Raw genomic sequence first — 26,560 nt, 5'->3', positions numbered from 1 at the left:
ACAGCGAAGCTTCAAGTTGTTTTTGTGCAGTATTAAAGAGAGCAAACTCAGAATAAAGAAACAACAAACATGTCATGATTTTCATAAAACTTTAATTTGTTTCATTCAAGACCATTAACAAAAGTACATGAGAACTTCTGTACGTGGTTTAACTGAAACCCAGTGACCTCCAAAGTTGAAATAAATTTTGACTGTAACTCAATGTGCAGAGGCACAACAGCATCTGCACCGAGTCTGCAGAGCACAGTAACTGATTCTTGATGCTTTTTTTTCCATTTTTTTTTTTTTCTTTTAACTGGATTTCTAATACTTTACCTCTCTCCGTTAAGTTAAATTTGTTTCGTTATATCTCAAGTTTGAACTTTCACTAAGAAAGGAAAGAAAAAAAAAAAAAAGAAAAAAGCACACAATACATACAGTATAGTTCAACCCACAGGTTTGGGATGCATATCAGTATTATTTCTACTAGAAAAGAAAGCCACCCTAAGATTGTTCTGAATGTTTTGGCGGTTGGCTGGGAACAGAGGATACATCTAATGTTTTTGTTTGTCTTTTTTTCTTTTCATTTCCTTTTGCTTGTAGTTTTTAGGCACCTTATTATTCTTACTTTATTCAATATTAGCAGATTGAGTTTCAATGGAAAAAAAAAAAAAAAAAAAGCAAAAATATGTGCAAGAAAAAAAACATTGTATAAAAGAACTGCAGATATAAGATGCCACGAGGAATTCTGCACCTGGGAAAAATTGCTTAAGTGGAACATGTGAATACCAAAAAGGTATCTAAAGGCTCCAGATGGGTTAAAGTAAATCCCATTAGATTACATCTCTCTCTCACACACAAACACACACCATGCTTTCACTTCAGCTCTTCAATAAAGCATTTTAAAAACTGCTCAAAAAAACCGAGCAGAGAAGAATCCTCAGTTTAAGCTCGCACATATGAGAAATATGATCCTCCTTATGGAGGGAACTTTGCTTTATGCGTCTTATAGGAAAGCATACAGTCGTGGAAACTTTACAATGAAACCATTGCGAGTTTCCAGGGGTAAGCAAAAGTATGAGAGAAAGAAAAAAAATGGAGCCGACGCTTAAAGACATGCCAACAGTCACACTCATACGGGACAGATTACAGGTGCAGAATTCCAGACAAAGCAGATTCAAATGATCAGGACGCAGACAGACACACAGTCACCACTCTGATTTAGAGGGACAGGGCCCTCAGAAACAAATACCTCCGTTGCACACTATAATGACTTTAGGATACATCACACACACTCAGAGATCCCACGTACACACATGGGAGGCAGGGAACTGTGGAATGAGAAGTTCCCGCGCAGGTTTCAATGGGGACAAAGATTACACATGCCGATTACTGTATGTGTGGCGCATGTTTTTTTTGTTTTATTGACTTTGTGTACAAGCATGTGTCAAATCATATTCCCTTGTACCCTGTTGTGCCTGTCAGGACATCATCCAACAACACCAAACAGGGTGGGCTCTGTATTGCTCAGTCGATTACACCAGGCTGGCGGTTCTTGCGCTCCACATTAAAGCCCTGCATAGACACACAGGAAGGGCACATTTGATGTTGCAGACGTGTGAAATAACAATTACGTAACAGTTCATAAATACAATACTAGTCTAGAAGCATTTATTCTAAAACTTTGCAAGATAAATATTCCAGATGCAAGAAATCAGGTTTGTTTGGTAGAAAACAACAAATGTAACATCCTGATTATGATCTCCATTAAAAAACTGCTGCACAAATTATCACTTCTGCTACACGTGAATTGTATTTCAAATTGAATACCTGTCCTATTAATTGCAATATGAATTTTCCCATGTAAGATAGTCAAACCTAATTCAGCACCTACATGTTCTCCAGTAAATAGCCCTGATTTAAGAACTAATATAGATGATGTTTGGTAACAATTTTCACCATTTCTCAATAATCATATCATGGTTAACAAGCCGTTAATTTTCCCCACTGAGAGAGCAGTAAAGAAAATAATTAAATGCAGTGCACTTGATACAATATCAATTCCAAGAAGAGAAGTTACTTTATTGGACAGGTAAAATGTGGCAGGAGAACAGGAGTGGTCCTACCTTTGAATTATCGGGACCACGGGGCTGTCTTACAATGACCAGACGAGGAGCACTGGCGTCGTCAAGAGTGATGCTCTTCAGTCTGTTCACCAGACGATCAGGACGTGGAGTTGCCACAGGTTTCGGCCCCTCACTGTCGCAGTAGAAAGACAAGTAATGAGAATTTAAGACGAGCATCATTTTATGTGTTGATAAAAAGTTCCGTATTATTTGATTGAACTAAAGCGGACAACAGCATCTTCATCGTCTGCAGCAGAAGTCCTCACCTGACTCGGCGCACGTTGCAGGCACTACATTTTCCTGTGCGTTGATTGAGGACAACCGAAAACTCCACCTCATCCCCAGTCTGGAGCTCAAGGCCATCTTGCACCTCTTTAACATGGAAGAACAGCTTCTTGCTTTCACCAACTTCGTATGTGATGAAGCCAAACTGGGAGAAACAACACACAGTCATGATTCATGGACATTTACTGACTCCAGCATCACCTGGTTTTTGAGATATATATATATATATATATATATATATATAGATGTAATGCATGATGAGATTTAGTAAAGTTGCTCTCTACCTGGTCTTTGACACACTCCACCATGGCTCTACGTTGAGGGACCACATTGCATGCCATCTTCTGTCCAGTTTGGGTTACTGTGCACACCTGGAACTTGACAAGTTCACCTTTCTGCAGACAGTCTGCCTTGTTTGACATACCCATGATTCCAAAGGGATAATTTGAACCTTTAACCCCACCTGAAACCAGGAAAGACATCTTTAATTACCCCAAAATTATGATTTCTAAGTAACCAGAAGTTAACTATACACTTTGTAATCTGACACCGACCTTCCTCTGCGACCTCGATTAGCCCTTGGTATTCCGTCTGTGAAGGATCCACACTACGCAAGGGACGGATGACTTTACCCATCATCACTGTTGCCACAACATCGTCACCAATGCCATTCACTGAAAATGTATAAAATTGAGCCTTTATTTGTAGCCAATTTTACTTTCACAGTCATGTCAAGACAAATTATTAAAATCAAAGAAATGAATTCCCCCTCATACCTGCAGCCACTTTAGTAACCTTTTCAGCGCTGACTTTGTTTCCTTTGCCCTTCGAGAGAGTGTACTCCACCGTGTCGCCCAGCTCCAAGTTCTCCAAATCCCCACACATTTCACTGAGATGAAGACAGACAGACTTTGTTATGAATCTACAGATCTTTGGATGCCAAAAATAAAATCAGTCACAGGCATCTTTGTGTTCCTTACCTGTAGTGAAAAAATATCTCTTGATCATGATTCGCTGTCTCAATAAAACCGAAGTTGTCCTTCAGCGTGGCGACAAATCCATGCAGTCTCTTTGTGTTGGAGGAGTTTCTATTCATGACTCTGATGGAGACAGCACTCTGCAGGCCGGTTCGCTTCACTTCATTAATTGAAAACTCCACCTAAAAAATAAAAAGCATGATAAGATAGATAAATCTATGTCTTCAAGTTTAGTGTAACAATATTTAAGCTAGCAAGTGATTAGATTTCTACAGTTTATGAAAATGTGAAAAATTCTAGTGCATTTTATTTGTATTATACATTTGTTTTAATTGTCAACATGTCTTTATATGCTGGGTTTCTTTTCAAGCAGGGTCACCAACTATTGCACATGAGTTTTGACTTAAACCGCCTGACTTAAAATACCTTATCTCCGGCTTGTGGCAGACCTCCCCCCTCCAGGTCCTTGGCATGAAATGGCACAGTGAGCTTCACTCCACAGTCTTCATATGCAATTGTTCCTTCCTCCGTTTCCTACAGAAACAAAATAAAATCATTATCTTTCCAATAATTACAAATCCTAATGCTGATCCGGTTGGCTCGAGCAAAGCTGATTTTCCTATCAATACTACACTAAACAGGTGAACACTACCTTATGTCTTGACTGACTCAATGAGATGAGCTGAGATGTAGTTGATTAAAAGATGGTGGGCAGATGGCCTACACAAGCATAACCGAGGCACCGGCGCATCACTCTAGTTGGTTAGTGTTAGCTACGTCTGCAGCAACAGCTCTGAGATACGGCCTACAATGCAAGGCTGCATAATTACTCATTTTTGTGGGGGAAAAGTATGAAATAAAAAGTGGTTGAATGAAGATGGCCAGGCTGCATGAATATTTTATGATCCCTAATCTGCTGTGTGTTGCTGCCAATTTGTATACGTTAATTGTTTCAGTGGAAAACTCAAAAAACAAATAGTGATTGAGACCAGAGCGTGGTGGAGTAAAAACAACAAAGAAAATCACTCGACCAGGTGCTGATACAAGATTAAGAAGGACCAAAAGAAAGTGATGGAAACTTCCAAATACCTCTGAAACTGGCCATATTAGTAATTGGGATTCCTGTCTCATAAGTAACTGTGCAGCCCTACAACGCACTCAGTGGTAGAGAGAGTCCACGTTTCTACGGGTTATCAAATGGTGATCAAATACCATGCTGTAAAACAAAGGGGTTAAAGAGGCAATCATCGGGCCAGAGGCCTGCTAAGACTGACCTTTTCTACAACTTTACCCTTGAAAAGTAGAGAGAGGATGCTGGTGAATACAGTGATCTTATACTGCTTTATTTGTTGATTAATGCCATATCTTAGACTAAATGTTAGGAGGATCAATATACTAAGATTATAACTAACAAATGAGCATCTTAATCATTACTTTAAGAGGCTATTACTGCTGCTTCATGCACATCCTACCTTGTCTTTTTTCTAACCAGCATGAACAGGATGGTGTCATTGAAGAAGAAAACAAAGAAGACAATTAAAAACTTAAAACAAAAGACTGGAAAGAAAGGAAGTGGACTCGAGTGAGGGGTTAACTGTAATGCTTCTGTTACCGGGGTATTTCCCTGTGTAGTGTGTCACAATTGTGCAATATTTTACCTTTTCTTTTCCCCTGGTTGGACTGGTATTCTTGTTGGCGGTTGCCACAAGCTCTTTCTCTACCACGCCCACAAAGCGCTGCTCAGACTGGGTATGGAAGGACACTGTGCCCTTGGGCAGCTTCTTGATTCGCACTGCATGATTCCTTTGAGCCGACAGCATATCCTGCCAACAACAGAACATTCACTTAGGGAACGCACATTAGAATCCATGTATAATGATACGAATGTGCCTGCTTAAATGATCATCCAGGATACATACTTTTGCGAAAAGGTTATAAAGAGGACCTACAGGCACAACAGTGAACTCCACTTCATCAGAGATGTGCAGCTGACTCTCCTCTAGAACTTCACTGAAGTGAAAAAACATCCTCGCATCTCGATCGACACATTTAATGAAGCCAAAGCCATCGCGTATTGCTGCAATCACACCCTGCAAAAAGATGGGGTGACACAAAAATAATGTCTGAAAAAGCATTCACTTCAGTTACATGAATGCAGCCCCTCATAAATAATACTATCCTTTATCTTTACAACAAGGCAAGAAAAACATGCATCGTTGTTTTAATCGTGTGTCGTTAGTGACATGATAAATGTAGCATTGTAAATGTTTTAATGGATATGTAAGGCCTATTTGTTTTGCCCTTTCCCCCCCCCAAAGGAAAATTAGTCTAAAACAAAACTTTGAAAGTCCGTATACGAAAAGTAAATACGAACAACATTTAAGCAGCAACACAAATTTGGTAAAAAAAAAAAAAAAAAATAGGTTTATGTTCTGAATGCAAAAGTAAGCATAGTCTTCTTAAGGTCAAACTGAAGGAGTAAATATTTTTAATTTATGAATGCACTATCCTTATTGGACAAGATGTCAAAATCTATTTGCCCAAAGCAGGTTTTTATATCTTCCCCAGGATGCCTCTCTTACACTGTACTGGTTTCCTTTTTTGTGTGTGTGTGCATATCTCACCATCTCTCGGGTCTCCTTTGTGAAGTCAAAGGTGTCTGGGTAGATGTCGATGTTTGTGGCCCTCTCCAGCTTGTCTCTGCGGTCCGTTGAGATGTTGAACTGAATGTGGTCTCCCTCCAGGAGAGTCACCTTGGACTTAGTGTCCTTTTCACCAAACGGTAGTTCCTTGTCAGTGAAACCAATCCGGGCACTAATACGACCTGGGAGAGGGTCGTTCTATGGAAGCAGGAGGGAAAGATTTGTTAATAAAAAATAATAATCTCTTACACTCTTGCTTAGTGGTTCATAGTTACACATGTGCTTTCTCAGCAAAAGCATTTTCACAAATACGAGACTTGAACTCTCCTGAATTGTAATCTACTTGCCTGGTTTTTGGTGGGAACCTTGGGTATGACCTTGACGACAGTGCCTTCAAACTGCTCAATGCTGATATCCTCAAAGATGACTGTCCCTTGGGGGAGCAGTCTCACATCTGTAGCAACCTCTTTACCCTACAGAAACAAGCACGTAACATGTTTAGACTACACGTTTTCAGGCAGGTAATTAAAGAGTAACAGATGTCAAAGTTGGTCCAAAGAGGATGTGTGTGTTACAAGCAGCTCTGGTCTCCCTACTCTCTCTCTGGGAGCTGCACACCTGAGTCTAATTAGCGCTCAGGTTGTAGGAGGTGATTAAGAGTTGCAGGGAGTGCAGGTGTTCTGTCAATTGTGCTGCCTTGTAGAAAAATACTACCATGGCATGAAATGAATGAAGATGGCTATCCGTATCCCCACAATGAAATGATGCCAACAGAATTAAATAATTTCACATTAATTCATAACTCACTAAAACACCTCTACTCACTGCATTTGCACTGTAAGTAACATGGAGGCATGTTAAGATATTCCAAAATGAAACCTTTTGACAAGACTTTCGAGGAAGTATCTCTCTCCCCTATCAAATTTTCCCAGTACTGGTCAGAGCTGCATGGTAGATCATCTCAATAGGTAGCACTTTTCAACAAAACACCAGCACTGGTGCACACAGTGGGCAGAAGTATGGCGAGGAATGCTTGGCTTTCCTCTTAACGGTTCCCTTTTTGTTCCCCCCTAAGCAGGAACCCCTCAGCATGTTTCAGATTTCTTGGTTTTGTTATTCAGGACTCCTACTCTTTCCTAGATGTAATTCTTTGCATGACAATTCAGCTGGTATGACAGGAACACATTGTGCTCATACATACAGCAACATGTCCCTTTCTGTGGAAGTCTAATTCAAAAGATGTGCAGTCTATGGCTATAACCATGAACTCTTACATGCTTATAAATTATGACAAATTGATCATACAATAACACAAATACACCTGTAGATGTATACCATTTCATTGAATTATTGTAAGTACATTAAACAATTCTCGAACTATTCTATGTAGAAGGCGCAGACGAAAGTATCTTGCACCTGCCTTACTAAAAATTATTATAACAGCAAATGATCATTTAAAAAAGCTCAAAATTGTGGATATTAATCCAGCAAAGTGGTTAATGTTTAAGATGACAAATGTAACACTCAAATAATTGTTCCTCACTGAGTTTAGTGTAGTTTTATAGACACTTTCCTGCAGGTTTCACAGAGTCTTTGCGAGAGATGCCACCGCTTCCCTTTTCTCTATAACACTGATTATTCCATCAATTAATCTGATGTAAAATCATTTTGCTTTAAGCTTCAGTGAATGTACAACAGACAATGAAGTGTTTTATAATACTGCACAATCCAGAGCCACACTGTCTGAGCTTCAGAGTAAAGCTGCTGTCTTGTGCTTTCACTGTGACAACTTATCAATATACGAATAACGGCGGTAGCAAAACTGAAAGACACACTATGATGGCTAAAACCAAAAGTTACGAGTCTAAGATACATTACTTGTGATGTATATATTGCACAGTCATGATACGGTCCATTTGAGGAGAAGATGCTAGCAAAGAGTTTTTTATTAAATAGTACCGTTCACCAGTATTTAGCCGGTGTTTGACTCGCTCACGGTTTGGCTGCCATTCAAAGTTTTAACCACGACGTCTCATTCGTTATCAAACACTCCCAACAATGCCAAACACACATTAGAAACCAGCGCTGCAAGGATCGCAGAGGATCACAAACTTTAAAACATTTGCATGCGAAACTAGCTAGCTAGCACGTTTTTTTTAGCAACGGAGCCAAACATGCTAACCAACGTAACATTGTACAGTTTAACAAAACATACAACAACATTAACCTATTCGACTGATACAAACTACTGAAAGAAGTCGGCAGCGACATCATTTTACACCTGAAACATGATATTTTTTTATATTATTTGACGGTCGGCCACTACAGATGTGTTACCTCCACGTCATCCATCCTGCAGGTGTTACTGTGTGACGTCACGTTTACGGCTTATCGCCTTCATACTGTACATTCACTACCATCACTATTTTATATGATCCTTGGCATAATTAAGCACTTGTTAGATCACAGTGGCATCAGTAGTGGGGAACTCCGATATAAAAATCAGGAGAAATGTTAAAATCATTTTCCAGGACATTTGGCTTTTTCCTCTCATTTCACATCTGTTTTTCTGTATTTTTCCTGTGATGGGAGGCCATAACAATGTGTAAAGTTAAATTGCTACTGGGTTACTTCTTGGCATAAAGGATGAAAAACACATAACACCTACATTTCTGTCTTTAATGGTAAATTCCACATCATCTCCAGCCTGCAGAGCCTCCAGATCGCCCTTGAACTCGCTGTAGTGAAAGAAGATCTCCTTCACTACATCAGCTCTCTCAATGAATCCAAACGCCTCCTGAAAAGCATCACAATGCCGTGTTAACCAGGAAGTCAAAGATAACCTAAAATGAAACAGGTCTATCAAACCATATCAGTGTCCCTTACCTTTGTTGCACACACCACGCCCTGGCACCTCATTTGCTTTTTCTTCACAAGTTGAATATTACGAGCACTAACGGCACCAGTGCTAAAAAACAAAAAGAGTGATAAATATACAAATTGGTTTCAAGCTGGGAATTACTAACTAAAACTAAATTAAAACTGAAGTTTAGACTCACTGCTTGTTGGTGTCCATGTAAAAGCTGACTTTGTCGCCTGTGTCCAGGTGGAGATTACCTTCCACATCATCAGGAGTGTAGGTTAGATAGAACACTTCCTGTCGAGTCAGTAAAAAAACAAATGAAGACAAATTGACTAAAGTATTTCACATTCAAGACAACCCATTAAGAGAGAATGCCAACTTATTTAGGACAGTAAGATGTGTGAGGTGGAGGCTGATAGTGTGTTAACCAAGTCAGAGAGAGCTCTAAAACACATGCAGCTCCGAGCAGCATATGGTGTCATATAGACAATATCTGCCTCCACATAATGATTTTTGGTGTAATATGTTTAATAAAACATGGAGGGAGCTTTTAATACTCCATCCCGGAGTTAATTTAGCCAACAAGCTACAATCCATGCCACTTCTCTTACCCCGTTCCTTTCATAACAAACGCTGCCAGTGGGCACCTGGCCAGGAGCAGACTTTCCATCCAAATGCATGGGGATGGACGAGACAACCTGCAGAAAGGTGGAAACAGTTAGCAATCTGATTTTCCAATCCAAGAGAGAATATTGATTGTAAAAAAACAAAAAGCCCAACTAAAATACTAATGCACAGATAATGGATGAAATGGCTGAATTTCAAATGTCACAGTAACAAGTATATCAAGTGTCACGGATGTGGTGCCGCAAGTTAACGGCGTTGACTGTTTATGATTTTGCTTCAGTGAGAAATGTGTATCAAGCTCTGATAGTGTCCCTACACCTAGTGCAGCCTTGTGGAGTCACGTTGTTCTCTGCTTATATTATTATGTGTATACATTACAAGTCAAGCAGCATTGCTTGTACGATATGAATTGTAAATAATGAGGTGAGCACAGAAGTCTAAAGGCACAGCTCTGAGTGCCCCTGTTGAGCTCAAACTCATGATGCAAAAAAGGTCAAGTTTCTGAGAAGTCCATGTGTTCTACACTAGTTTTCCTGAGTGTTCGATGAGAAATGAATACACCAATTACAATGGATCACTTGACTATATTTGTTCAATAGACATTCTATACTTTCAGCACTCATGCATGTCAGCACAGCAAGCCAAATCTTAAGTTAAAATGTACTGTAAAACTTTGTGGAAAAGTTATTCTGTAATTTAGATGTGGGATTACAGGGGGTTCTAATTTCACAATGTACTTACAATTACATCCCCTGCCCCAAAAAGAAAAGACAATGGGCCATGTAAATATAAATATTAGGTGGACAGACAAGGACAGAACCAAAAATAAAATGGTGTTCCTTAACTGGATGAATATAACCATGCAGCACAGTAAAGGGATAGGCGTGCAGGTCTGGCCCCACCTGGCCCGAGATCCGCTCCTCTGGCAGCACCTCTGGCTTTATCTTTAGCAGCTTCACTGCTATGGGCTTGCCAGTGCGCCTGTCAGAGGAAAGCTCAAACTCAACATCATCTGAGGAGAGAGAAGCAGAAGACAACCACACAACAACAATCTGGTTAATGATACACAGACAACTTAAGTTTCAGTAACCCAGCTCAGGTGTTTTAACTATTCATGATTGGAGGACAAGTTCAGAAACTCTCACCTCCTATTTTAAGCTCCTGCAGGTTGCCATTGTACTGGGAACAGTGGAAAAAGAGACGAGCCTGACGTTCTGAGCACTGGATGAACCCGTAGGAGGTCAGTAGCTTCTCCACCACGCCAATCTCTCTAATGCCAGGCCCTGTGCCGTTGGCATATGCAGTGTGTCCATTGTTATGGAGCATGCCAGGGTCAAAACTCATCTGGGGAGAAAGAGAAGCAAGTGTTGAAATGGATCCAGCAGTGGCTCAATATGAAGCAGGCAAAAAACCAAACAGTTTAATGTGGTGTTTAAGGCCAACCTTAAAGAACAAAAACAAACAAAAAAACACTTCAATCATGCAGGTACAGCAAATTTTAGAAGTTGAGAGGCTAAAAAGAAAAAGTAAAGCGACGGTCTTTGGGGGGGTTTCTTCTCTTCCGCAGACAAGAACAGTGAAAATAACTTGATAGAACTTGTTTGAATCTTTACAAAAAAGAAAGAAAAAGACTGGCATTTTCTAGTTTGCTTACAAGTGACATGACATTTAGAAGTCAAAGTTCACTCAAACTTCAAGAGATTTTAGTCTCAGCACCTAAAAACCAACAACCGCATCATTTCATGCAATTTTTGTTAGATACACAAGTGTTTGAAAACCGTTAACTTTCCTCAACAAGCCAACTATCAAATAATAGAAAGTCACTTAATCTGCCTTTACATCCTGGTTTCACTTCACACAGCTACACACCATGCTGTTAGCAAACGCTACATGACCACAGCTGCTCAAAAGGGCCGTTAGAGTCAATGTTTGCACCACCAAACATGCCCTCTTACTGATCTCTGATACAGAGGAGTCCGCTTGTGTTTTTTACTTCCTGGGTGGGGATGACATGAGACGGAAGAGGAGCGGGGTATAGGCACGGGGTCGGTAGAGGAAGAGGGGGTGGGGCCAGTGTTGCGCGCCACTGGTGGTTCGGAAGAGCCTCTTTCCATTTCTGACACTGGGGTTAGGGCTGGGATATGCTGTTGGAAGGAGGCAGCAGCTTTGAAAAGGGAGCAGTGTCATGATCATTTCACATTTTTCGCCAAGCTGCCCCAAGTTGACCCCTGTCTAATGAGCTCACGTTGCCTTCCACTGGACATGGATACAGTATGCCATGTTGCAGGAACAGTAGAGCCACTGGTCGATTAATAATTTCACAATTGTTTTTTTATTAAATATTCACCATTTCCCTGTTGATTAAGTTACAGCTGCCTTTACAACAAAATGCCCTTTGTATAAAATGAAGACATCCTTGATCCAGACCTCAACATAGATAAAATCACAGAAATACGATACGCTAAATTTGCTTTCTTATTTAAGCCCTTCATGACCTCATTCAAACCCTAAAGGAGTTCCTGAAACCAAAATACCAAGCTGGTATACCGCTCTGTAACGATACTCCTTTACCATGACAAAGTAATCAATCGAATTCAAGACGAGTAGACAACTCCTGTGTATTCCAACAGATTAAAAGACTGAAGAACACCTGAAAATATCGACCAACTTGCACAGCCAGTTCATGGGGAAGTGGTTTAGGTAAGGTGTTGCAAAGTTTACTAAAGGTCGAGTAAAAAAAATAAAAAAAAACTACTGAAGATGGAGAATCAGAAAATGACAGCGGTGCATCTACAGTGAACAGAGTTGGTGATGGGTTATGGGTTATGAGGGGGGTCCCAGAGCAGCCTCTGCTTTCAGGCCCTATCATAAACTTTACAATACTTCGATATTTTCCCAAGGGACCAATAGGTAAGTAATTTGATCCTTTTTGCGATCTTTTCATGAAAGCTACGATTTGAGCGAATTCATGGAATCAGCCTTGATTGAGCCCCACATACATGTCTGATGCCTGGGCGAAATATTTAAGGATTGTGACGCAAAACAAATCTTTTTTCATTCTCAATGAGGAGTCTCTTAAGGAGTTTTGAAACAAAACTAAAACCCCAAATTGAACAAGATTTATCGCCAGAACACCCCTCACCCTGCAACAAAATTGAGTAGAGGCTTGTCTCGGGAGCCCGGAAAGGATGAAAGAGGTTAGGCCATTCACAGCAGAGAAATGCAGGGCAAGGTGGGTGGATGGTGTTCAATGGGGTGGGGCACGTAGAAAAAGAGGTGGGAAGGTGGAACTTACGGATCGGCCATATGGCGACAGGCTGAGTCCGACAGGGGAGGTGCTGCTCAGGTCAGCGCTAACAAACGCGGTGGGTGGCGACGCAGGCAAGGTAAACTCAACAAAGCCTTTCCAGGGGCTGCCCATATTTTCCCATAAACTCGGACCAAACTTCCTCGAGCACTTGTTGAACTTGATTACTTGTCTGTTTTTTTTTTGCTTTTTTTTTGGCTTGACGGTTAAGTTCTATTTCCTATGTAACCACCCAAATGATACACCGCTGGATGTCTGCAAGGGTGAAGAGAAGGAACAAACATAACGGGTAAGGCAGATAGGTCAGCCAGTGTGCCAAGTGTCACAAACAAAAGGAAAAATAGCTGCGGGCTTTTTATCCCCCAGAGGAGGCCGAAATCATGGAGGATAAGATTTGATACAGCAGAACAGGAAAAAGTGCGGGCTGGGTGTGGGAAGGCAATCAAATCAGTCTCAAACTGAAGTGAATAACCCGTTTAACTGTTTGGTGCTGGCAGTTTAGCTGGCTTACATTTAAGGAATATTTATGGCAAATAGAAATGTGGAGGTCACCGACATGATAAAATCTAACAGTTGTAGTATCAATAATTTCAATCACTTCAAGTAAGGAATGTTACACAAGAGCTGCAACTTACAGGAACGTGGGTTGTCACTTCAATTATTTTCTTGAATCATCGACTAGTTATTTGGTCTACAAAATTAGAAATGGGTGAAAAGGGTCATTTTTTCAATGCCCAAGATGAGTTTCAAATGTATTTTTCAGTCCAACTCCAAAAGACGTTCCGTTTAAACGCATATAGATGAAAACAAAAAAACATGCAGTTTTACAAATATGTAATCAAAGGATTTTTAATTCATAAGGCAATAAATGTAATAGTGTACATCTCGTGGATTATTTTTGACGCTTTCTGGCTGAGTTTGTGCTAACCAGTGATAATAGATGCTCTATATAATCATAACCTTAAATTTGGAGGCTCAGACTAATAGATGAGGTCCCAACTATGGATAGACTTTCAATAAAAGCCATTTTTTAAAATAATAGCACAGGTGTTTGTTTGTCCAAGTTAAATATTTATCAAATAAACTATGATAACATATTGGCTGTTATTTGTTCTCAGTGATGGAGGAAAACAATCTAAGTCATGGACATATCAGCACAGCTGTACAAACTAAATCAGAACTGAGTGTTACACAATCTTTGTTTTTCATCTGGATATTAGGGTGGGCAAATAAAGTCTCTGAATACCATCTTATTTGTGGTATCATTACTTTTTATCTGGATTATTAACCCGCATACATGGATATATTTTGAGCAAATTTAGGGAGGAAATCGTTCAAGAATTGACAAAGGAAATCATAAACTGTATTTGAAAAGCACAGTTGTAGTCCCTTCATGTTAGATGCATCATGTAAATTAAAACTGAAACCAACCTTTATTTGTCGTCTTGAATCTTGTAGGTTCCTGCAGATCTCTTCACGCACACAGTTGAACACACACACACACTTGTTACAGGTTTCTGGCACAAGTTCTGGATGGTTGCATAAAGCAAAAAAAGGGGTAGAAATCTAGCACAAAAAAGGCAAACGCAGGTGTAATAACACTGCTTAGAAGAAAATATAATTGAACACAGTGGGAGACGTAGAGGGGGAAAACAGGGGGATCTATGGGGGGAAAAAACTAGCAGACAGCAGCCCACTCCACACCCCGGTGGTGAGTCGGTGGTGTGGTGAGGATGAGGAGGGCTAGGAGCAGCGTTGGGACGTGTGCTTTGTCAAAGCTGTTGAGTAGGCACAAACTTCTGGTTTCAGATCAGTTATTTTCTTCTCAGAATATGCTTGGGTGTTGGATTGCTTCTCTTTCCGCGTTTCAATTGGGCTGATGTGAGTCTTCTTTGGTCGTTAAAGGATTTGGTTACTTCTTGTGTTTTTAAAACCTTGAAGTGATCCTATATTTTGTTTTCCATGTGTCTTCGGTGTTGCAACTTTGCTTGTTTTGGAAGGTTGATCTTCAGTTTCTTTGTTGTGATCTGAACTTGAAGCAGTTGCGGATGGTACAAAAATTCAGTTCCGTGTCACTTCATACTGTTGGAGGAAAAGCGGAATACGTTAGCTTGGCAGAGTTGATTTCTTTTAAACATTTGTAATTAAACAATAAGAGCAGAGAAATTCTGTGACAGTGTTAAATGAACATCATCCTGCATGAACAACAATAAACCCACAAGCACCAGTGGGTTTAAGTTCTGAGATGACTTCATTCTTTGCCCCCAGACTCACAAGTATAAAAATAGGTTTTCCTCAGATGCCTCTTGATATACAGCCCACCCAGGCCCAAAATGTTAGGCAGCTGACAGGCAGGGAAGAGCTGTGGCCCTACCAGTCCTCAGCATACCTTATAGTACATGTTGTTTGGTGCGTGTGTACCATGTGTGTACGTTTTTCTAAACTTCTGTATAACCTACTGATGGAGATCAGTTTTTAACGTAGTGTTGTTGACCCATATACACATCATTGAAAACAAGCAGGATGAGCCAACCAGGGACACATGATATCTATTCTGCTCTGCTGTGACTGTGTCGCAATGTCTCCCACTCTTCTGACTTCCCAGAAGGTTAAATTTTAATGCTGTAAAATGTTTAAATGGATTCAGTTTGGCAGGGGGGCTTAAAATCAATCAGATTGAAATCTAAAATGCAGACGAACAACATTAGAAACAACTTTTATCTTTTGTTTGCAACTGAAGGGGATAATTACTGACGAACAAGAACTAAAGCCGTGTGACCCAGTGATAGCACAAACAAAATAGTCAGCTAACACAAGATGGGTTGGCTAAGTGGGTTAAAGGTTGTGAGCAATGAAAAGAAACGACTCCAGTGAAAACAACCTTGGAGGAGAGGGGCTTTTCTGCTCCTCTTTCAGCTTTGGTGACGCAGAAAGAGGAAAACAGTCCACCCACAAAACCACAAGCTCCGATTGTCCGTTTTAGCACAGATAATAATGTAATAGTTTAGCTCGCTTATCTTAAAAAAAGACAGACCAAGGGAGTACAACATAAAGAATGGCCAAAAGATCGCATTTAATGTCAATAGTCTCGTGGTAGTATCCCGATCTGGGCCCGAACAAACACCGCTCTGACAGGACCAGACATGTGACTTCCCAGCAATCCGCCATCCTCAGCTGGAAACGCTAATACGGCCTGATCCGGATCCAACACGTTGCGGCAGGAGAGCTGTCGAAAACGTCGCATCTAATGCTAACCAGCACGTTTTGCACAAATCCCACAATCACAACATGCTTTTTAAACAAATCCCACATATCATAGCGTTCGCACTTTTCACTGCTTATTACACCCGGTTATTTACAATCACAATAAACCTAATCTTCTTAATGACCTTGCGTGGACAAACAGAACAAGGCTGATTAGCATGTTGCTAACGCTATAGTGGTAAACAGCGAATCTCCCCCCCCCTCCCCCCCCCCCCCCCCCCCCGGGCGTTTCCAACTCTTAATGCTCAATGAAAATTAATTCACTGCATCAGGCAAATCGCAGCACTTTAGCTGAATTGTTGTTTTGTTTTTACATTTGGTTGTATGCGTTTTTTAAGTTTGGTACATTTCGCAGACCAGACTCCGTGTGAAAAACTGCTTGTTTTGGATGTTTTGTGGTCACTCAGCATGATTACGCTTCATTAGCAATTTTTTCAAGGCTTGGTACAGTGACATTGTTGTCATGGAAACTTCGGCATATAAAAATCGTACTTTGTAGAAGTGGTGCACTGTCAGAAACAATGTACAGACAGACAGAAGCTGAGTCGACTGACAGACAGACTGAACCCCGAACCATTCTGGTTTAAGTAAAGGGGGTTTCGTACTTTCCCTTTGTACAATGCTAAACTGTATTGTCAGTACAGTACGGATTTGAACCTCTTCCTTTAACGGGAAGACAACGTTAAAGGAGCTAACAACACGAGGACGGGACAACAAAGAAGCTACGCCAACCGATTTGAGGCTCGTACTCTGCTCCTAGTGTGTGTCAGAAATGTCCCCAAACGAACATTTTAATCAAGTGTTGTTTGTTTTGACACAACAGAGCAACATTTTCAAAAACACAGCGTTGTCTATCAGCATGTTTGACACTTCATTTATACAGGGCGTACATAATGCTACGTGGCTAATAGCCGCTACAGTTAGCTAGCATGCTGCTGCTGTGTGGTGATTTATGGAGAGGAAAAACACGGCAGCCCCCACCCAGGCCCGACCTCTGCGTATGACTTTGTTCAAGATACCCCATTCAATTCTAAACACCTACTTTACAGGAAAAGACTACGTTTAATAACTCCTTCAGAAAAAGTGATGTTTTAAACAGATATATTAATAAAAACTCACCCCAACAGCTTTCAGCACTGTCACCAGCGCCGCTAGAAGCAGCACGGCACATTACGTAGTGATTAGGGAAGCGGATACCGCGATATTTGACAGCGCCCGGTCGACCAAAGAGCCTATCGAAAGAAAGAGTGACCTCTGCTCTGCTGATGCTTATGGGTAACTAATATTGCGATCTTGCACTGATTAATGGGGGCCTGGGTATACATATGTGGGGAAGTTGTCGTAATACTTTCTAGCTTGCTATAGGGACTCAAAAATCGTGTAACTGTTCATTTATGCTTTTTAAAAATGGTCGTCAGAATTTCAATCACCAGTTCCGGTCACTGAAGTCGACACATCCAACATTAAACTCTTCACAGTGACATATCTTCCTGACAATAGAATTTCTAAGGGCACACGTAGCAACTTGGGGGTGTTTTCAAGAATGAAATCTAGTGGGGAGAAATGTCATTTAAGGCCACAACACTTCTCAATTAAACTGGAAGTTGTTGTTGTTGTATTCATAATTGCGAATATTCTAAAACAAAACCAAGTTTAAACGACTGGCGGAATGAGTTAAAACTCTTATATTAGTCATTTTAAGTTGGTTAAGACAATAAAGACTTTAAATTGTTTTAATTAATAAAAAGGCTTGACATAAGTTGAGACTGCGTTCAGTTATTTATTCCCCTTGAATTGGTGATGTTTAAGAATGGACAACACTGTTGTCCACACCAGATTTTGAAAATATAGGCGTATTTATAAATGTATGTATTTGAAAAATACAATTTGCCAATGACAGACCTTAAAGATAATGCCTGTTTGTGATAGGTGATTACTTCACCTTCAATAACATAGGTAATGCATAAATAACCATGACTAAATGTGTTCCTTTAAATTCACTTTATTTGTGTGTATTGACATGAGACAGAGGGAAAGCAGTAATAATTATAATTAGATAACACAAAAATGCTGGCTTAACATGGTTCAATTGTCAGTTCTTTGTCGGAAATAAACTGAACTTCACAAAATTCAAAACGAGAAAAAGTTTTTTATGTTGGTTTAGAAGGTGAGGGATGTCAACGCAATCAAGAATATCTTCCCTGTTGCTCAGCTGTTTTGTCTGATTTATTTCAGAATCATTGCCTAAATTTAGCTTCAGTTATCAAATTAATCGGACAGTTATATCTACACCCTCCAGCAGATGGCGATATACAAAGTGTTTAGTTTGCGATGGTTGATTATTAATACAAAAGAAGAAGACGGAACGGAAGTGACGTTTCAGTTCAGTGTCAAACGGAAACGAAAGACTTGACAACAATCCCGAGTGAATAATTCTCCTGTAATTTAATTAACTCCTCAATCTGTTTCTTCCAGATATTTTCGAGGATTCGAAAAGTTTTTATTCGTCGCCTTGAATACATACAGTGACTTTAGTCGACAGCCAGCCACACTAACGCTAAAGCTGCGACATTTTTAAACCAAACGTAAGCTGCTGTTGTTGTACAGGAGCTAGCTGTCGGTATAGGAGTTCACACCTGTCAGTAAATGGCCTGCACTCTTGAAAAAGTGTTGGGCGATGCCCGGACCCTTCTGGAGAGGCTGAAAGAGCACGACACGGCCGCAGAGGGACTGATAGAGCAGTCCGGGGCCCTCAGCCAGAGGGTGCACAGCATGAAAGAGGTGGGGAATGCCCTTCCTGACAAGGTGAGGATAAAGACATCATAAGACATTCACTTAGCATGGCTACGTCAAGCTTCAAATACCTTAAATAAAGTGTGTGTGTGTGTGTGTGTGTGTGTGTGTGTGTGTGTGTGTGTGTGTGTGTGTGTGTGTGTGTGTGTGTGTGTGTGTGTGTGTGTGTGTGTGTGTGTGTGTGTGTGTGTGTGTGTGTGTGTGTGTGTGTGTGTGTGTGTGTGTGTGTGTGTGTGTGTGTGTGTATAAATTAATTAATTAATTGTGTGTGATTATATAGTTGTCTTGCAAAATATAAATTAATCGCAAATGTGATCTTTATCCTGGGCCATGTATTGCATATCGTTTCGTGAGTTACCCTCGGACTCCCACCTCTTAATATTTACTTTATAATTATGTGTGTTTGAGATCAGAGCCACATGTTGTTTCTACACCTAATTCATTATTTATTTGGCTTTCTCCTCCAAGCACATAGAAGACACTTCAGAGATCCAGGAGCTGACCAAATACAAGCCTCATGTCCTTTTAACTCAGGAAAACACACAAATCAAGGAACTGCAGCAGGAGAATAAAGGTACAAACACACTGCTCTGTCTTTGGAATGACTGGTGTTAAACGTGTTCAACGTCTTTGCTAATGCCTGTATTCCTGCCTCTCCAGAGCTATGGTTGTCTCTTGAAGAGCACCAGTATGCACTGGAACTGATCATGGGTCGATACCGTAAGCAGATGCTCCAGCTGATGATGGCCAAGAAAGAGCTGGACACTAAACCTGTGCTCACCCTCCACGAGGACCACGCCAAAGTAACCTGCTGATATAACTGTTAATTGGTTGTAGATTAGGAGTTTAATTTTCTTTAAAGTGTATTGATCCCGGGAAACGTCTTGTTTTTCCTGTTTTCCTTCAGGAAGTGCAGAGCCAATTGGAGCGAATATGTGAGATGGGACAGGTGATGAGAAGAGCGGTGCAGGTGGATGATCAGCACTACTGCTCTGTTAGAGAGAGGCTTGCACAGCTAGAGGTAAGCACAGTGCTGTTCTTGAGAGTTTTCTCCCTAAATATCATCAACATCATCAATATCATTAAGTGTGTAGGTGTTCATAAAGAGCTGAGTCTTCAGCTTTTACTTAAAATGGACTCTGCAGATCGAAGAAGTGTATTTAATTTGTTCCACCACAGGGGGTGACAGAGGAGAAGAGTAGCTCATATATACAGTATATATATTTCCTTTACCTTTACTGTATTAAGGTGGAAATCCAAATACCACTTGAAAATGTTAGGGGATGTATTTTAGGTAAACTGTCCATTTACCTCACAAGTTTCTGTCTGAACCTTTTTTATCCCCTAATTAATCAAATATTCTGTGTGTATCAGATTGAGAACAAGGAGCTGCGAGACCTCCTGGTCATCAGCAAGGCCTCGGTGAAGACAGCGAGAGAAGAAACTAACCAGCCAACAGCAGCACAAGAACAAAAAGAGTCCCCTGAGCCAGCAGACGACGAGTAAACAGAGCAACTCTGAAATGAACTGTGATCGCGAAAATGACACCTTCAGGACCAGGAGACAGGGTGGATGTTCTCTTTACCTAAAATCACCACATTATTTTTTTATCTTAAGGTGGAATGCAGTCAAACCACAAGCATATTTTTTATTAGTGAAGGCCCCTCAAACACAGCACCTTCTTTACCTTTGGGATCTCTGTTGATGGTAGCTATTGTTAATATGTGTTCAGCATGGGATGTATCACTGCAGTCTTGTTGGAGTGACAGTCACACTTTCACCTTGATATTTTATAAAATGTCTTGGTCATCGCTCAAAGAGCTATGAATGGTTTACTCTTAACGGAAATGGTCTCTACCTCTTTGATGCCCCTTTGCTGTTCACACACACACACACACACACACACACACACACACACACACACACACACACACACACACACACACACACACACACACTCACAAAGTGTTTGTTATCATCCATGCTATTTCTTCACTTGAAGTCCAACTTGTGTTCTTCACAATGTTTGGAGGTTGTGCTTGATAATCACTGCCAACAATATGTCTTTGGCTGTTTCACAGTATGCCTGCTAAGGAGTGACAGTGGATCATTTATATGTGATTGTCTGCTCATTTTATGAATTTGATATGTCTGTCAGTCAGTTTGTAGAGTTCACAGATAACAACAACATATTTTCCATGTTTCGTATTTTGATTCTGTGCATTAAATACTAGTTTTGTAATTTTCAGATTTGGATACAGAGTAATCGAGCTGATGGAACATCTTTATTTAACTATTTGAAAACATGGCAACTTCTATTGTAAACGGTATCAAATGTTTGAAGACTGTATGTTGTGAGAAATTAAATATTGTCATCTCAGGAAATCAGTGTTAAAAGGGTGGACATGCTGTAATGACTTCATGACAGTTTACTGATCTGTGTCAAATGAGATTTCGTGTAGAAACTTAACAATAAATTTGCAACAAAAAAACGTACGCAAATGAGATTTCTTTCCCCATCTGTCAAAACATAAATGTGCAGTATAGTGGTGTCATGTTTTCCACTGTTGAACGGTTATTTGTGTAGGTCCCTCTACCTTTTGTAATCCCTTAGTAAAGTCTTTAAAAGACTGATTTAGTGCTACCACTGATTGCCTTAATCATTAATTCTATTATTTCATGAAATTCTATAGTTGCATAATTTTTCTCAATTTCTTTTAAGAGATATTGTCGTAACTGTAAAAATCTAAAAGTCAGAACTTTCCAAGTTATACTCTTCTCTTACACTTTGAAAGCTTTGAAATGTTTTCTCCATTATTTTACAATACACAGCGACACCTATATTTGTACATTAACCTTTTTATAATTGTGCAGTATAAAGAGTATACAGAGTAGAGAATATAAAGTAAAGTATTATTGATCTATTATAACAATCTATTATTTTATCATTTACCACCATAGACTGTAAATAATAAGTTTACCACAGGATGGCGACTTTAAGCCACTACAGGTATGAGGCGTCGCGATGTTTCGAATACTGGCGTAATGTTGCGTTCATGCAAACAGGGGTAAATTAAGTTTCATATACAATGTGTTATTTACATTGAAAGTGTCAATAAAAACCATATTAAAAAGTGGCAAAGTTACATAAACATATACTTGGGTGCTTCAAATCCTCTGCATTCTCGCATTTGTTGCTCACCAAAGCGTATAAATTGCAGTAATTTGAATATATCCAATTGCGCCTGAACGCAGCACCTTAGCTGCATTTGACACTTCTAGCCCGACACAAGCTAATGTTCAGTATGTCTGAGAAGGAGCTGGGAAAAAAGTGGGACCGATGCCTGGCTGACGGTGCCATTAAGATCGGTAAATATCCCAAAGATTTTGCTTATAAAAACAATTCAATGTGTCCGTACAAGGTTAAAAAATAAGCTGTAGTTTTGACCGTAGTGTACAGCTGTCATTGACTGGGAGAGGCTAACTAGCTAGCCATAAAGGGCTTGTAAAGGACAACTGAATGACCAGTCAGATATCTACAAATGTTTGTTTGTCTTTCGTTTATAAACGCAAAACTTATTCATTTTTCAGTATGGTTACTCTAAAATAATTTCACCCAACTTGGATTTGGTTGTTAAAAAAAAACTATGCGAAACCCCCATTAAGAAAATGTTAAATTGTTTCTTTCCAGCTGTATCATAACGTAAATCCTTTATATGATGCATGTAAATACATTTTATGAGACAGTAATATTTACTTTTAAATTCGGCTTACACATGAAACATAAAAACACATTTATTTTAGTATGGTAGAAACTTTCCATTGCGTAGGCTTCCTGTCCCACACAACCAAAAACTAGTTAAGGATGGCGCTAGGGAGCTGGGTGGTGCTGATTATCTATTCAAATAAGGTGTTTTGGTTTTAATCACTTTTATTGTATGCTTCTGGATCCAGTAACTTAGCACTAAAAAGTAAAATCAGGTGCATATACAGCTATTATGAACAGTACAATAAAATGAGACGATTTCTGAATGAGGTTTGGTGTGACGTCACCTCCACAGCTTTAACTCTAAAAGGAGACTTACCTGCCCCCAAGTTTTTAAGCATGCTCGAGACAAACTGAACAGCAGGTGTAATCGCTGTTAGTCAGGTGTGAGATGAAATTAAACTATATTATAAATCATGAGAACAGTGCTGTACTTAGTATCACACTGCTTGCCTTTATAAATGAGAGAATACGTTAAGAAAAACAAGAGTTTAAAAGTTATGATACTGGTTATCAAAAAGGATATAAGATGGAGCCATGGCTGAAAGATGTACAGCATAAAAATACAACCATATACAAGCAAGGGGTAGCATGAGAAGCATGTGTTCTCATGAATCAATTAAATAAATACAAATAAAGTGAGAGTACTAGTATAAATGACTTGTCAATGAAAGGGACAGAGACATCCATGTAATAATGTTTTCCTGTTTTTCCAGGTACCGGGCTGGGGTTAGGAATCGTGTTTTCTGTTCTGTTCTTCAAACGTGAGTATATAGTATAACAGGTTCTTGTCCTGTGCCTTTAACCTGTAATCTAGCTCAGACGTCCTTGACAAGAGGAGTAGAGACAGGAGAGATAACCTGTAGTAACCGCAGCAAATACAAATGCACTTCTGAAAAATGCATCAGATGTAATTAAAAAAAAAAGGAATACTAAAATAATAAGGCCAAAATAGCTAAATGGTATGATTGCATTTGTTCAGTGTTTGACAGGACACATCCAGCACTAAGAGACCTCAAAGTAAGCATCATCCTGAAGTGCTGATGGCCTAACCATTAGGTTACCAGAGGCTGTGGTCCTTCAAGTGGGCGGCCTGGGTTCAAGTCTGACCTGTGGCTCATTGTCCACATTTCATTCCCCACTCTCTCTCCCAATTCCCCACTCTATCCACTGTGCTGTCTAAATAAAGAGATAAAGCCCAAAAATAAATCTTGAAAAAAAAAGTAAAAATCATCCTAATTCACAAAATCTTACTATGTTGGACAAGTTGTGCCTTTTGAAAATGTTTTCCTTTGTTTTTTGAAGCACTAAAGTCATCTGACAAAGCCTGCAGCTAAACACGGTGGCTTCATCACAGCGTATATTTAAATTGTTGCTATTTTTAAAAAAAAGTTGTTTTTAATATGCATTCATAGTTGAGAGTAATCATTGGGTTTTATTTTGAGAAGAGCACCAATAATGGCTAGCCAGAGAGGAGCATGATGTGAATATTAATGTTAAGAACAAGACAAGGTGTCACAACAAGAGTGTGAATAAGATTTTCACACGCCATCTCTGCTGTGTTTAAAAAAAAAAAAAAAATTAAAGCGTGAAGTGCATTTCTGTGAGAGATTAAAGTACCATTACCCGTTTCATTCGTAGGGCACACGTGGCCTATTTCCCTGGGCTCAGGAGCAGGACTTGGGATGGCATATGCCAACTGTCAGAACGACCTGCGGTCACATTATATGCTGCAAAGAAGTGAAAAGGTTGGTTTGTGCAAAAGAACACACACTATGAAAATAACTGAGTATTTTATGGTCTGTATCTCAGAATAACAACCCTGTGTCTTTTATGTTAATGAAGATTTGATTTCTTTTTTTCCTGACAGGAGCAGTAGCTGCAACTCAGAGGGACTGTCTTTTTTATTTTTTTGCACTTGTTTGTTTTGTCTGTGGGAGAGTCACCATTTGCACTGTTCTGCAGTAAGATCCCCGTCTCCCTGTTGAACGATCCATCCCTAGTATGACTCTGTATGATTTGTTTGTGCCTGATCAGGACAGTCTGTGTTTATTTAATAAAATAATCAAATGTTTCGCTGATGAGTCATTTGTGTCTCTTTGATGCTGTGTAATGGATGCACACATGTCAAAATCTTTCAACAAAGCAGTATTAAAATGGATTTAAATTGATATATTCTACTTTGACACTCCAGGTGGAAATGATTGCACTTGAGGGAGTAAATGGAGTCAAGTTCAAAAGCAGCTTTGAAAAGGTGGGGCTTTCAGTTTATTTCTGAATGCGAGTGGGAGTGCTTTTTTTTTTTTTTTTTTTTTTTTCCCGAAAGGTGTCGTGGAGAAAGGAGAGGACTGCACCACAAACGCTCGCCCATAAGGTGGTGGGCTCGGTGTGGGTGAGACAGGGGTCAGAAGGTTGGCAGCAGCTGATCTGATGTGGCAGATTACAGGGGCGTAGTGATAGAGGGGATTAGTCAGTCATGAGGGGGCATGGAAATTGAGCGCTTTGCATATTTTGTGTCGTGTTTGACAAAGCTGTTGAGATGCAGGAGAGCATTGGATTTTACACCCTGTAGGCTGTTTTATGATATTTAATATTCAAGTGTTCCTGTTGAGAGAAAAATAATGAAATCGATAATTATCATTCAACGAATAATTATTAATGTCATGTTGTCTGTAATGAGAATAATGTAGGAATGTAATGTAATGTAATGTAGCAAGGTGAGGTGGTCTTTTGTTTTCTGATATGTGCTAAAACAGTGGACGTACATTGGTTCGCTGACACTAAACGTGATTATCTCGTATATCTTTGTATTTAAAATGAATGATTGTATGAAATATTAAGATTTATTTGTTCATATTTCATAAAGTCAGTAAAATAACTGTGCTTTTGGTTTTGTGTACAGAAAAAAAATATAAATGGAAAATGAAAACAAATCCTTAATTTTGAATGTTAATCTACTTATAAAATGCAAAATAATGTAAATCCATGCACTCTACTTTTGCGCCTAATTAATTCAGTCACATTCGTTCAGTCACCACATAAGCTACACTGGAGATCACTTGTGTATAATCAAGTTGTGCCATGTACGGAAGCCCTGAGTGGACATACGGCCATACATCCTAACATTTTTAGATTAATTTAGCCATCAATATCATCATCATCATTGTCAGTCCCATCACTCATTAAGTGCATAGATGCTCAAGAAAAAGCTGGGTCTTCAGCTTTTTCTCAAAGGTGGAACGGGACTCTGCAGATCGAATGTAGTTTGGTAATTAATTCCACCACCAGGGGGCGACAGAGGAGCAAGTCTAAAAAAAGATACTTGGGGCCCTTTGGTGAAGGTTGGTCCAGGCACGCTTCATTGGCAGAGTGTAGTGGGCAGGTGAGCACTGGCGGACTCGGGATGTTTGAGAGGCAGAGGCGGAAATAATCAGAAGGGCACCTGCTCAATGCAGCGGGGCACCAGTGTGCAAAAAGTCGTCACACATTTAAAGTGGAATAGTTATAGCTAAAAGGGCACCCAGGAGGACGCTTCATCATATTTAATCTACTACTGCGGGGCATTCAAGAGGGCACAGTCACATTCAAGTTTTTTTGTTGTTGCCATTTTTGTCGACATGGTTTTTAATTTGATGCAAGTAGCAACTGGGAGCCAGTGGAGGGATATGAAGAGCGGAGTGATTCACTGCTGCATTTTGGATCATCTGCAGAGGTTTGATATCCATACATTTTTTTTCCCTCAGGTTTCCTGTGATAACAGATAATTCACAGTTGTTGTTTTTCTCAAGACGTCGGCTAATCTAACGTTATCCTAAAATAATGACTAAGTTGAGATCTTGAGGAAAAAAAATGGATATGCACTCATTATCACTTGACAATTAAATTAAAAAGAAAAACAACAGATGCATATCTGCTTAAGGCTTTCTATAGG

General features: G+C 39.8%; 3 protein-coding genes across 10 annotated transcripts; 2 read left to right on the top strand and 1 right to left on the bottom strand.

The window, feature by feature from the left end:
- Positions 1–75: 75 nt before the first annotated feature.
- Positions 76–17,347, bottom strand: csde1 (cold shock domain containing E1, RNA-binding). Of its 8 annotated transcripts, none has more exons than XM_065960929.1 (23): positions 17,190–17,347; positions 14,238–14,888; positions 12,795–13,061; positions 10,645–10,843; positions 10,345–10,511; positions 9,484–9,570; positions 9,069–9,166; positions 8,896–8,977; positions 8,678–8,806; positions 6,357–6,482; positions 5,992–6,207; positions 5,287–5,457; positions 5,026–5,190; positions 4,840–4,851; positions 4,642–4,659; positions 3,794–3,901; positions 3,371–3,549; positions 3,167–3,279; positions 2,945–3,064; positions 2,675–2,853; positions 2,372–2,535; positions 2,106–2,238; positions 76–1,554 (listed from the first exon to the last, which is right to left on the bottom strand). In XM_065960929.1, the coding sequence occupies exons 3-23, from the start codon at positions 12,918–12,920 to the stop codon at positions 1,507–1,509; spliced, it is 2,640 nt and encodes an 879-aa protein (XP_065817001.1). In that variant the 5' UTR covers positions 12,921–13,061; positions 14,238–14,888; positions 17,190–17,347; the 3' UTR covers positions 76–1,506. The 8 variants fall into 8 exon arrangements, with proteins under 8 accessions (XP_065817001.1, XP_065816998.1, XP_065817000.1 ...); XM_065960926.1 differs by lacking the exon at positions 12,795–13,061 and adding an exon at positions 11,455–11,643; XM_065960928.1 differs by lacking the exon at positions 12,795–13,061 and adding an exon at positions 11,455–11,643 and having other exon boundaries at positions 5,317–5,457.
- Positions 17,348–18,441: 1,094 nt separating this feature from the next.
- Positions 18,442–21,359, top strand: sike1 (suppressor of IKBKE 1). Its single transcript, XM_020635994.3, has 5 exons — positions 18,442–18,875; positions 19,332–19,437; positions 19,524–19,666; positions 19,771–19,884; positions 20,238–21,359. Exons 1-5 carry the CDS (start codon positions 18,717–18,719, stop codon positions 20,367–20,369), a joined length of 654 nt encoding a protein of 217 aa, XP_020491650.1. The 5' UTR covers positions 18,442–18,716; the 3' UTR covers positions 20,370–21,359.
- A 740-nt stretch (positions 21,360–22,099) lies between these two features.
- Positions 22,100–24,703, top strand: micos10 (mitochondrial contact site and cristae organizing system subunit 10). The gene is made up of 4 exons (XM_020635995.3): positions 22,100–22,232; positions 23,346–23,393; positions 24,271–24,377; positions 24,500–24,703. Exons 1-4 carry the CDS (start codon positions 22,160–22,162, stop codon positions 24,506–24,508), a joined length of 237 nt encoding a protein of 78 aa, XP_020491651.1. The 5' UTR covers positions 22,100–22,159; the 3' UTR covers positions 24,509–24,703.
- The last annotated feature ends 1,857 nt before the right edge of the window (positions 24,704–26,560 follow it).

This window comes from Labrus bergylta, chromosome 12 (genome assembly GCF_963930695.1).
Source record: "Labrus bergylta chromosome 12, fLabBer1.1, whole genome shotgun sequence".
Classification (NCBI taxonomy): domain Eukaryota; kingdom Metazoa; phylum Chordata; class Actinopteri; order Labriformes; family Labridae; genus Labrus; species Labrus bergylta.
The sequence above is the reverse complement of the archived record's forward strand: the minus strand, read 5'-3'. Positions and strand labels throughout refer to the sequence as shown.

Coding starts and splice junctions, on each gene's coding strand:
- csde1 (XM_065960926.1), bottom strand. CDS start 11,613: ATGGAAAGAGGCTCTTCCGAACCACCAGTGGCGCGCAACACTGGCCCC. Junction 3,550..3,793: donor TGCCACAAGCCGGAGATAAG/GTATTTTAAGTC, acceptor TTTATTTTTTAG/GTGGAGTTTTCAATTAATGA. Junction 2,536..2,674: donor TGGAGTGTGTCAAAGACCAG/GTAGAGAGCAAC, acceptor TGTTTCTCCCAG/TTTGGCTTCATCACATACGA.
- sike1 (XM_020635994.3), top strand. CDS start 18,717: ATGGCCTGCACTCTTGAAAAAGTGTTGGGCGATGCCCGGACCCTTCTG. Junction 18,876..19,331: donor GGAATGCCCTTCCTGACAAG/GTGAGGATAAAG, acceptor TTCTCCTCCAAG/CACATAGAAGACACTTCAGA. Junction 19,885..20,237: donor AGAGGCTTGCACAGCTAGAG/GTAAGCACAGTG, acceptor TGTGTGTATCAG/ATTGAGAACAAGGAGCTGCG.
- micos10 (XM_020635995.3), top strand. CDS start 22,160: ATGTTCAGTATGTCTGAGAAGGAGCTGGGAAAAAAGTGGGACCGATGC. Junction 22,233..23,345: donor TGACGGTGCCATTAAGATCG/GTAAATATCCCA, acceptor CTGTTTTTCCAG/GTACCGGGCTGGGGTTAGGA. Junction 23,394..24,270: donor TTCTGTTCTGTTCTTCAAAC/GTGAGTATATAG, acceptor TTTCATTCGTAG/GGCACACGTGGCCTATTTCC.